Below are 12,616 nucleotides of genomic sequence, written 5' to 3' on the forward strand. Positions count from 1 at the left end.
TCCCATCGCCTGTGACTTGGGAGAAGAGACCAACCCCCCCTGGCTACACCCTCCTTCCAGGGAGTTGTAGAGAGCAATAAGGTCTCCCCTCAGCCTCCTTTTCTCCAGGCTGAACACCCCCAGCTCCCTCAGCCTCTCCTCACAAGACTTACTCTCCAGACCCCTCACCAGCTTCATTGCCCTTCTCTGGACCCCCTCCAGCACCCCAGTGTCTACAAAGAAGTCTACAATATATCTATTGTTATTGAAATAATGAATTGTAGACTTACTAAGCTTTTCTTGCTGTTTTCTCTCTGCTTCAGAACCTGTGATTGTAGGCATTGCTATGTGTATTGCTCCCAGGAAAAGCACTTGTACATTGCTTACATGCAGTTAGTCAATAATTAATCCTTAGGAAAACTAATCAAGTGTCTTTCTGTTGGAATTCACAGCTCTTTAGAGGTAATTAATACCTTTCGCAGTCTTCAGGTTGTTAGAGTCATAACCAAAACAAGCACTGCATTATATAGTTACACAACGTGTGGGTTTTGTCCTGGCAAGATGACTACTGAAAGAGGAAAAGCAAAAGGGAAAAAAAAGTCAAAACTACAGTGTAATAACAAAAATAGGTCAGGGTAACACCTGAGGAGATTAGGTATCATGAGCTAGCTATTGAGTAGGGCTTTTTTTTTTTCTCTTTTCAACCTTCTCCCATTCCAAGTGTGAATTGTTTAGTTCCTTCTTGAATGTGGTCATGTTTTCCTGTGCCCTTGCAGGTACGTGTTGGTGACAGCAGGGCCTGTGTTCACTGAAGAGATGTGGAGACTCGCGTGTTGCGCCCTGCAGGACGCCTTCTCGGCCACTCTGGAGCCAGTAAAGGTAAACTGCCTTTTTGCTGACAGTCAAAATGTAATCACACAAATTACAGACTCACTAACTTTTGACAGGTTGGTAAAGTTTTTGAGTACAGAGCCAAGAAAAGAAACATAAGGATTACATGGTGGCTTTTGTTATTTTGACAGTTCACTCTCAAGGAAAGGTGTTGGATCAACAATGGAGACTGAAATCCATTTTTCTAAACACGTGCAAACAACACTAGTCACTAGTAGTTCAGACTTATTTGAAATTGCCCTGCCAGCACAAAATCAGAAGAGTTTAGTAGGTGAAAACTTACCTTTTGATCTATTTCTTCCTCTGGATTGGCTAAAACTAGACAGAAGACAAAGTTCCATACTCGATGCCGTAGGTACGTGCTCCATATAGATTTATTTCTCACCTCACTATCTTTCTTGTAACAAAAAAATCCTGTTAAGTCATCGCAGGCCAGACTATGTAAGAAATTGTAATGCCTTTGCATCAAACTCATCAAATGTTAAATAGCAGGTCAGCAGCTGATGGTAATGAGACCGATCACTCCGAATCTTGTATTCACAGAATCATCTAGGCTGGAGGAGACCCTCGGGATCATCGAGTCCAACCATCTACCCTACTCTAAAGTTCTCCCCTACACCATATCCCTCAGTGCCCCATCTAAACGTCCCTTAAACACAGCCAGGGATGGTGACTCAACCGCTGAGTACAGGGGGATGATCACCTTTTGGGTCCTACTCGCCACACTGTTCTTGATACAGGCCAGGATGCTGTTGGCTTTCTTGGCCACCTGGGCACACTGCTGGCTCATGTTCAGCCGACTGTCGACCAACACCCCCAGGTCCTTCTCTGTCAGGCAGCTCTCCAGCCATTCTTCCCCCAGCCTGTAGGTTGTTGTGACCCAAGTGCAGGACCCAGCACTTGGCCTTGTTGAACCTCATCCCGTTGGTCTCAGCCCATCCATCCAGCCTGTCCACGTGAACAGGCCGGACATCTCTACAGTCGCTGAGTTCAGTTAACGCACAGTGAAAGTGTGATGTTGTGTCTCTCTATAGAACCTGTTGGGCTATTTCCACAGTGGTTCCGAAAGCTTTAGTGGAGACGCCTGTGAAGTGAAGGTGGCAGCTCCCTCCCTCTCGCCAAGTGCTGAAGCCGAGTACTGGAGAATCAGAGCCATGGCACAACAGGTACTGAGTGATCCTTTCCCCGGGGAAAGGCTGAGAATCTTTTAAAATTGGGCCTTTTCTTTATGAAACTACGCGTTTACCACCGGCTTCCTCACAAGCCCTATGGGCAAAGACTTCCTCGTCACCAGACTAACATTTGTCTAACAGTAGTATTGAGAAAAAATAATAAAAACCAGGGAAAATACCCCATAAAACTGCCCCCCTGTAAGTAGGAATTAGGAACGGTGGGGGAAGATGCAGTTCCTGAGGAGGATTGACCATGAGCCTGTTGGGTAACGTATCTTTAAAAAAGGCAATCCTAGCACACATCAGTGGAAACGTTTCTGATAGAGAAGAGGAAATAGTAGTGGCACTATGAATTCTCATCAAGAAACGTCATAGATGTTTTTAATTACCCTTTTAAAGGATAATAACTTCAGAGGGCAAAAAACGAAGCTAGAAAACAAGATTCCTTCAACCTCTCAAAGCAGAGTTTAAAGGGGAATGCAGATTTTTTTTTCTTTCTCTATAAATACTTGGTTATAGATTGCAGAAAAGAAAAAGAGTTACTGAGAACTAGAGGATAATGCTGACATTTAACAAATGATTTAAATCTCACCACTAACCCCTAGTCAGCAGAGCAAGCGTGGAGACAACCTTCTCGGGGTCCTTTTGACTACAACGGAGGTTGCTCATTTTATGAAAGTGGTTAAATGCAACAAGTTGTGTGAACTACAGCAGACTGAACCTAATGACCTGCAGGGTACCATAAAACTGGAAATACCCTATGACAGTTCCAGCTTGGGAAAGCAGCTGGATTAAAAGAGTCAACAGATGTTTGGTGGCAATTTCTGACTTGGTTAATCATTCCCTGATTCTGCTTGAAAATTTGAGACACACAGACCAGGGTTTGAGATCACAAGTAACAGGGAAGTGGCAGACTTCAAATAGGAAAAAGAAAACACTTTAAAGATGCAGAACTTAAGAAAGCAGGGAATGTGTCATTTATACTTTTCTTGTGGACTATTGGTGCCACTTGCTTGAGTCCTCCTCAGTGGGGATTTGACACAACTGCTATGATACAAAACAAAGCTACAGCAATGGAGAGCTGTTTCCCCATTTCCCACTCAAAGACTTGCAAGTTGGGTGTCTGTTGTATCTTTATGGCTGAAAATAATCCTTCCATCAACCAACTTTTTTAGGTACAACAGGCAAACTATGCAAACAGATCCTTGTCTCCACTGTACATATTTTCTGATAGCATACAGACAGCAGAAGGGTTTTTTTTGGCATTTGGTGCTATGCCATGTACAAGTTCAAAGAAAAAGATGTCCATCCTTTGTCCTTGCTCTGCTGGGTGGCTGGAGGTAGTCCATGGCTCTGAGCCTGTTCTACCAAAGCAGAACACTCCAGAGAAGGTCTGCCCAGGGTGATACCTTGTGTTGTCTCCATCACTGTAAAGTAAACCATCACAACAGATCTCTCACAATGCAGGAAATCCTATTCATTCTCAGCCCCCTGCCCCAAGGATGCAGTGCAAGTGCTAAACTCATTGTTTTATGTAACTTGTTTTTTTTTCTAGGTCTTCATGCTGGAGACTCAGTGCTCCCCAAAGACCCCTAGCAACAAGGAAGGGTTTGAACATGCCCAGTCGTGCGTGCTCATCATTGACCTGCCATCAGATAAGAAACCCAATGGGCATACCCAGAGAAGGTAAAATATCTCCTCAGCAAAATACTATGCCATTAAAAGCAAGGTAAAAATATTGTCAGGCTGGCAGAGGTGTGAACAGAGCCTGACAAACCATACCTCTCCATAGGTCTCATCAAATAAAAATTAGGTTTTGGGACACAGGAGACAATAGTTTACTACTGTCTGCACTCCAAATGTTTCCATGATCACACACAGGTGAGAAGGCACATGCAAGAGCTGTTAGTTACAGACAAGCCTGTGCCAGGGTCTATAATGCAGCCCTTAGAAAGCTAAAGAAGGAAAATACTTCTAATAGACAGTAAAAACTGTTAGGTTACAAATACCTGAAGGATACATAAGTCACACAAAGCCTTCAAGTAGAGAAAATGCAGATGAAATGAAGAAAACAATTCTCATAGGAAATACTAGGAAAATTTTTCCAATATTGAAATTCTTTTCTTTAAGAAGTAGAGTTAAAAATACCGGTTTGAAGAAAGCTTTGGAAGTACTGTTATGTTTGTAGTGATACCTTTGCAAATGAAAGCAATGTCTGCTTCACTAATGGTCTTTTAAATTCGGTATTACTGGATTAAGGAGGTAGAAAAAGTTAATGGATAAACTGGAGCAGTGTAAATTGAAGAGACCACATCCAAAGCTGTGAAACTGTCAACATACTGATCTAGGGAACGTTGGTTTTTGCTTGGCAATTTATTTTTTTGTGAAAGTCCTTCTATACGTTACCACCTCAGAAACTCATGCATTTCCATGACAGTCTGATCCTGTCAAAGAATATTTCTTTTTGCTTGCACTTGGTTGTTTAAACAATGGCTGTAACGTCAATAGGGCCAAGAATTGGAGTTCTGCATTCAGGGTTTGTGTTGGTATTGCAAGGTATGTAATTCATGGCGTGAAATATTGTCTTTTACTAGATACCAAACCTGCTTCTGTACCACTTCAGGCATTTTCTCATTCCAAACTAAACTATTTCTTGCAACAAGGAGCCAGAATGCGATGGTCCTTCTTTGGATGGGCAGGAAGAAAGACCATGCAAGATGATGTCTTTATTCACAGAACTTTCCCCCAAGAGCGGGTGCTCTGTTGCCTCAACCTTCAGAGAAGGTTGCATCTCCCACGCAGAGACGAAGAAAGGTTGAGATCAAGGTCCAGGGTCCCACCAGCAGAGACGAAGAAAGGTTGAGATCAAGGTCTAAACCCTTCCTTCTTGGTGGGCAAATAGCTGCTTTCTCCAAAGGTTGGCAAATCATTCTTCTTGTTATAATGAACGCAAAGCAAACGAGGGGGAGCTCTCCCCTCTCGTGGCGACTAAAGGCCATACAATCTAACAGGCTGCTTGTCTTTCAACAACTAAATGAGTAAAGCTTGCAATTAACACAAACTCTGAATGCCCTCACCCTGAGCTTTGTCTAAACAACTGCAAAAAGCGTACGTGCCCATAGGCAAGTGTAACCCCAGCGATGCTCATTTTTCACCAAAACAGGGCTCAAAAGTTGACCGTGCCACTGTTTTTCATATTATTTGCTACAGCAGGGCAGTAATATGCCAGTCTTGCATGCTACTAACTGTGGCCTTCCAAAAGTTTTATTTTAACCTCAGTGGGGTTTCTCTTCTCCCTTTTTGCTTTTGTTTCCTTAATGCCGCCGCGTTTCGCAGGAAGCTGGGGTAAGGGAGCTTTTCTTCTTCCTACAAAGTAATGATGTATTTCAGTTCAAAACTTTGGGCAGAATAAGGAAATACTGTCCTTAACCAGCTTTGGTGTCGTGTGTTTTCACCTGTAGCTCACCTATAGCTCTTTCACCTCTGTACTGGTTTCTTTTGGAATTGAGCAGTATTTTAAACTGTCCTTGGAAATTGACTTTTTGGCTATTAGAAGCAAAAGCAGCTCTCCATTCTGATCCTGCTTTTGGAACAGGATTAGTCTCTTGAAATCAATGCAAACACTCGTTTAGCTTTAAACATGCTCTTCAGAGCTTTTCTGAGTCACAGCCTCTAATGATTTTTACATTAGAAAACTGCTTCCCCATAAAAAGCTCCAGTGTTTGTGTTAATCGTCACGATTTTAGCACTGTCAGATAATAAGATTATTAAATATTACTGATATATCATCCCAGACAGCTGTGTCATGGTAAGGGAGCTATCATAGGGAAATTAACCCTGGAAGCACAGTTTTGATTAACCTATAGCTTCTACATGGCAAAGCATACGGTAATCCCTCAAAAGCCTCAGGAGGTTTGGTTTTTTGTTGGTCTTTTTTTTTAACTCGGGACCTTTTGTGTGCTTTTATAAGTAAATTAACATAAGGCAAAATTTTGAGAGTTAAAATATGTGGTTTTCTGGCTTTTTTTTTTTCAAGTGTCGCATTTCAAAATAGAGTTTTGATGTGATTTCTCAAAAAAAAAATAGACTTTTTGGTATTTTGAAAACACTTTTGAAAGTTGTTTCACGGAAGTAGAATAATTTTTGCAACAAAAATATTAAAAGGCCTCCAACTGAACATCTCGTTACTCGAAGATTGACTTAGATGTAAAACTTCAGTATTGCAAGCAAACTGAAAGATCTCTTCCTCACTAGACAGCAGTGCTAATTAAAATGTGACCCATCATAGTTCCCTAAATCAGAACAAGCATTACTATGTGTACCAGAGCATCAGCTTCATTTATAACATCGCTGCTGTAACCTTATACAAAGACCTTTTTTTTAAAAAAAATGCCTTAAAATAGGTTTCACAGCTTATAATTTTAAATCCATGAGATTCCAAACAATGATCCTGTCCTCCCTCTTTCTTCCTAAGCCTCCCTTCCCTGTCAGCCTCTCGGTGTTATTTACTAGTGAATGACCCAAAAACTTTGGCCGGGGGTCAAAAATCAGGGGACACCTAGAACAACAAACTTCAAGCTTCTTTGCATGCCCCATTGCACTGCTGATGTTTCCGTAGATTTTATTTTTTAATTTTTTTTGTATTGGTTGGCTTTTTGTTTTCTTTTCACTCCTGGCGTTAGTGGAAATGGAAAGAGAGTGTTAAAATTAGTTTGGGTCTCACTTTGTCAAGTTAAGGTTTGCTGAAATGCCGGTGGAGGAATTTTAAGGGTACTTCGACTTAGCCAAAGTTCAGCAACAAAAATAGAAAATATAGCCAAGGACCAACAGCAGAAATGCTGCATAACTTGTGTGTTAACAAATTCCTCAGATACAGCAGGCTGAAATACTGAGCATATTTGCAGCTGCCGTGAAATTGAAACAGAGAATTTGGAGAAATTCTGGAGAAAGAGACAAAAGTTACAATAGAGCATTAATAGCACCTGTGTACCAGTGCTGTTAGTGTGCTTGCTGTGGGCAGTTATTTTTCTTATCCAACATTAAGTGTCTTCCCTTCTAAGCAAGCACTTGAAAGAGTAGCTGAAAGACCATTCTAGACAACTTTTATCTTCCTACACTTTGTAACAAGGCTCTGAAAATTCGGCCTTTCATTTGCATCTTTCATGTTAGATTCTAAAATATGAAGTATTCTCGTAAAAGCACAATGCACCATTTTAATTTTATTTTCTTTTTTTCCTTCCCGTGCTTGGTTTCACCAAGTATTCCTTTCAGGACGATAGTGGTGAGCTTGCTGTCCCACCAAGTACTGCTCCAGAATTTATATGACATCTTACTGGAAGAATTTGTGAAAGGCCCTTCTAACTTGGAGGAGAAAATGACGATCCAAGTACCGGAAAACAAGTTGGCTGGTTTTCTCAGGTACATCTCCATGCAAAACCTGGCTGTCATCTTTGACTTACTGCTGGACTCCTACAGAACAGCCAGGGAGTTTGACACCAGGCCCGGGTTGAAGTGTCTGCTGAAAAAAGTGTCTGGCATTAGTGGAGCTGCCAACTTGTATCGCCAGTCAGCCATGAGCTTCAACATCTATTTCCATGCCTTGGTTTGCGCGATCCTGACGAACCAGGAGAACATCACTGCAGAGCAAGTGAAGAAGATCCTCTTCGAAGACGATGAGAGAAGCACGGACTCGTCACAGCAGTGTTCTTCAGAAGATGAAGACATTTTTGAAGAAACTGCCCAGGTCAGTCCCCCACGAGGGAAGGAGAAGAGGCAGTGGAGGGCTCGAATACCATCCCTGAGCGTGCAGCCCGTCAGCAACGCCGACTGGGGATGGCTGATCAAGAGGCTTCATAAGCTCTGTATGGAACTTTGCAACAACTATATCCAGATGCATCTGGACCTGGAGAATAACGTAGAGGAGCCTCCAGTGTTCAGAGGTGACCCTTTCTTCATTTTACCATCCTTTTACTCAGAAACCTCCACCCCGTCGACCGGAGGGCAATCTGGAAAAGACACACCGTCAGAAGATGACCGGAGTCAAATCAGGGACCCACTGGGAGACAGCCTGACACCCCGAGGAGGGAGTGGAGAAATGTTGCTGCTACCCCCACCCCTAAGTCCTAAATCAGAGAAAAAAGAGCAAACGAGGAAAAAAGAATGGTGGGAGAGTGCTGGCAACAAGATCTACACCATAGCCACTGACAAAACTATCTCCAAGCTCATGACAGAGTACAAGAAAAGAAAGCAGCAGCAACAGTTAAATAAACTCACCAACATTACTCAGTTCTCTTCGTGAGGCTGCAACCACCAGAGATCTTATTTTCTGCCTCAAGCGGTGGGCTCCTCTATTTCCAATGACCTTCTAAAGAGTCTTTCTGTTGTATCCCAATGTGTTCGTAGGCCTGGACCAACATGGTGCTGACAGTCCTCAACCAGATTCAGGCCCTGCCAGACCCCACCTTCACAGCCCTGCAGCCGGCCGTGTTCCCCTGCATCAGCCAGCTCACCTGCCACGTCACCGACATCCGGGTGCGCCAGGCCGTGCGGGAATGGCTGGGGAGAGTGGGACGAGTTTACGATATCATCCTTTAAACCTACCCCTTGCTCCCGTTGCAGAGGGGAGCAGGCATCCCAGGTATACAGCAAAGAAGTTCTTTGAGGTTCGTTCATTGCCTATTTGTTGGTGATAAATTAAGAATCAATGAGCTTGTCGATGTGTAGCCTCTATCCACGTCAGACTGTGTCCCTCACTCATGAGTGTGTCCTTGGCGGGGGGGAAGGGTCTGGCCCCACAACCCAGAAACTGCCAGTAGATCAGGGTGGTACCTAAAAGGGTGATGATACATTGCAGTAGCCTTCATTTTAATTCAAATTTGCAACAGTGGGAGCCACGATAAACTCCAGCAGCAATCCCACACTTGCAAAGAGCTGTGAATGCAACTGTCAAAACCAGGCCAGCAAGCCTATGTAACTTTAAAAAAAAAAATAAGTAAAAATCAGGAAGAAGGTGGGGCTACAGGACAAGTAAAAAGGTGACACTTGTTTGGGATAAATTTTTTTTCCCTTCTGAAATTAGCATGAGAGAGGAAAACCAAATAAAATATCATTGCAGTAACTATATGCCTCACTCACTAGAGAAAGTGGAAATTTATTTTGCTCTGAGAAGAGCTTTTAAAGTCTGGTCACATTTTGGGGTAGCTAATAAGTGACTATTAAAATATCCCAGGTCCAAAACTGGTGAACCAAGCACAGACTATTCATCCTGTCATTGCTCTTGTGGGGTATGGCTTGAAGAGAGGTGGCACTGTCACCCTGCCCTCTCTACACCACCACCCTGGCTGCCTCTTCAGCTACACCTACAGCTGATCCTTTTTCCATGTGTCTAATTCCCCCCCTCTGAGGGCAACAGGGAAGTTTGTTTTGCTGTTTCCTGGTGGGGTGGAGGAGAAGACACACCACAGAGCAAATACCAGCATGTGCCAATATCCAGCATCCAACTAAACAAGTAGAGATAAAGCGTTCCAGTTCAAGCAGTGCTGCAGCTCAGTTGGCTTATGCTTCTACTGGAAATAATTTAGATATTTGCTTATATAGAGCTGCTGTAGCCAGGATCACTCTTACCACCTTTGTTAAACTCCATAGTGAGCTGAACCAAGATGGAAAATAGTCTGAAAGGAAGGAATGTTTGCTGGTTCTCTCCCTTTTCTTGTCTGCTGCTGTAAATAGAAGGGGACAGACCCTCCTGGAGGTATGTCCCACTCTGTGCAGAACCCCTGCAGGCACTACCACGATTTGCTGATGTTATTAAGGGGTGGGGGGAAGAAGGGGAGGGATTGACTTTTGTCTTGTCAAACTCACACTTGGTGCTGTTCACACTTGACACAGCAAAGGGTCACCTCGCTGCACAGGTTGTCACAGCCCCTGGGACATTCCACCTCGCGCTCCCATCCTGCACAATTTGAAGTTGAAATGATCTGTTGAAAATAAGTAAGTTGGTTTCATTTTAGGTGACCCCTTCATGATGTTCTCCCAAGGTTTGTAAAACGTGCGCACCGACTAAATATACAGCTTCAGCCCCTGCTCCAAAGCACCCTCAAAACCAGCATCTCTTTATATCAGGCCTGGATTTTGCACAACTAACTGCTTTTAGCATCTTGAATATAGAAAATCAGAGAAAGCCAGGAGCCATCGCTCCATCCTCTGGGTTCACAAAGAGTCTGCCCCTGTCCTCCTGCTTTTTCCCTCCATTGCCTACTTCCCATCTGTCACCTGCTGGACTTGTGCAGGGAATATTTGTCCCATGATTTTCTGTAGCATCAGTCACACCCTTTCCCTCTATTTCAAAACTTCCCTTTGCTAAAGTGTTTCAAGGACATAAAAATTCCTTACAAGCCAACTCTTTCTGACCACCTACATTGATTTTATAAACATGTAAATTAGCAATTTTATCAATTTTTTCCCCAACAATCTTAATACTTCCCTGGGGACAGGTGAGATTGGCCCTTGGTATATGGGAGAGTAGTGGCATGGTTTGATTTCTGTTGCCATGACTTTCTTACACATCTTTAGGTACAGTAAAAAGGTGGTTATATTTTTGTTAATCCTTTTATTGGGCATCTATCCCAGCACTTCATCAACCATCTTTTGAACACCTCCAGGGATGGTGCCTCAACCACCTCCCTGGGCAGCCCATTCCAATGCCTGATAACCCTTTCAGTGAAAAATTTTTTCCTAATATCCAGCATGAACCTCCCCTGGTGTAACTTGAGGCCATTTCCTCTTGTCCTGTCGCCTGTGACTTGGGAGAAGAGACCGACCCCCACCTCTCTACACCCTCCTTTCAGGGAGCTGTAGAGAGCAATAAGGTCTCCAGTATCTCCCTTGGTATATGGGAGAGTAGTGGCATGGTTTGATTTCTGTTGCCATGACTTTCTTACACATCTTTAGATATAGTAAAAAGGTGGTTATATTTTTGTTAATCCTTTTATTGGGCATCTATCCAGAAACTGCTTTTAAAGCAATACATTAACTAGGCAGCAACAGAAAATGGAGTAATTAACTGTATGCAAAGCTCTGCTGGTTTTCATTATACATGCATTGAATGGATGCAGATCCTTGTTATCCTAATCTAAAACTAAAGCAAAACCCTGAAATTATGTTGGAGAAATAAAAATGATAGCAATACCAATGGAATCACTCAGGACTCTGGAAGAGGGCCCAGCATCTAGGAAAGGCTGTGGTTGTGTGCTGTGGTTGCAACGCACACACCCTGCTGTAAAACAGAGAGAAAAGCTCTAGGAGTGACAGCGTTCCTCCACCACCCTCCTCAAGCCCACAAACACAGCCCAGTGTTAATTGATTAGCCACTGTCTTGACCCAAAATACCATTTCATTTCAACTTTTTACACTACAGGTATCATACTAAAAATGAGTAGGAGTAAATTTTCTGTATTGCTGTTGCCCTACTTCAATCTTTGCCATCCAAATTATGCACTAAGTGCCCATTGTCACCCTCAGTGCCTCTACTCATTAACACCCTTCCCTAAGAGTCACTTGGAGCAATTCCAGAAATGTAGTTTAAAAGGATGGGGGTGAAGGAACGTTTGAAGTTTAGCATGTGCTGCTCTTCCTTCTCCTTCTATGTAAAAATGGTAAGCATTTGAGGAGAGCAGCCCATGGCCACCTCAGGAACCACTCATCTGAGCTGCAGAAGCTTTCTGATGCACCTCCAAAATATAAGTAAATAAAAAGTGGAGTTGGTTCATCAGATTCTCAGCTATTTATTTTTTTTGCTAGTTTAGCCATAGATCACAGAATCTTCTAGGTTGGAAGGGACCTTAAAGATCATCTTGTCCAACCGTCAACCTAACTGACAAAAATAGACACCCACACAACAAACAAGGAGCATCATCACTAAACTATATCTCCCAGCACTACATCAACCTGTCTTTTGAACACCTCCAGGGATGGTGCCTCAACCACCTCCCTGGGCAGCCCATTCCAATGGCTGATAACCCTTTCAGTGAAAAAATTTTTCCTAATATTGAGCCTGAATCTTCCCTGGCGCAACTTGAGGCCATTTCCTCTCGTCCTGTCACCTGTGACTTGAGAGAAGAGATGTCAGCAAGCCCCAAAGAAGTACAGCACTAACCTACCAGCAAGCCCCAAAGAAGTACAGCACTAACCATGTGAAGTCCCTGTTTCATAGACCCATGCTGTCTATTTCTGCCTTCAGCCTCCTAAAGCAAGCTTTTAGCCCCAAGGAGTCATCTGCCAGGACAAAAGGGTACTGGCATCAGCCTGTCCTAAGCTTCAGAAGGGGTCTCCCCAACTCTGAACACCCCAACCATGTCCAGTTTTACCACACCACAGTGGCTTTTCCCCTTGTGAGCGAGGAAGGACCTCCCTCAGCAGCACAAGGCAGCCCTTGTAGCCACACGTGTCATAGAATCATAGAATCATTCAGGTTGGAAGAGACCCTTGGGATCATCGAGTCCAACCATCTCCCCTACTCTACAAAGTCCTCCCCTACACCATATCCCTCAGTACCGCATCTAAACGTCCCTTAAACA

The 12,616-nt window shown here is 43.4% G+C and overlaps 1 protein-coding gene across 1 annotated transcript in view; it reads left to right on the forward strand.

The window, feature by feature from the left end:
• Window positions 1–10,661, forward strand: part of ARFGEF3 (ARFGEF family member 3) — a 111,634-nt gene extending 100,973 nt beyond the window's left edge. Inside the window, 4 exon segments of the mRNA XM_014959819.1 lie at window positions 1,905–2,036; window positions 3,598–3,728; window positions 7,302–8,440; window positions 8,443–10,661. Coding sequence (XP_014815305.1) covers window positions 1,905–2,036; window positions 3,598–3,728; window positions 7,302–8,440; window positions 8,443–8,636 — 1,596 coding nt within the window. The 3' untranslated portion in view covers window positions 8,637–10,661.
• Window positions 10,662–12,616: the final 1,955 nt, after the last annotated feature.

Source organism: Calidris pugnax, unplaced genomic scaffold, assembly GCF_001431845.1.
Source record: "Calidris pugnax isolate Ruff unplaced genomic scaffold, ASM143184v1 scaffold396, whole genome shotgun sequence".
Taxonomy (NCBI): domain Eukaryota; kingdom Metazoa; phylum Chordata; class Aves; order Charadriiformes; family Scolopacidae; genus Calidris; species Calidris pugnax.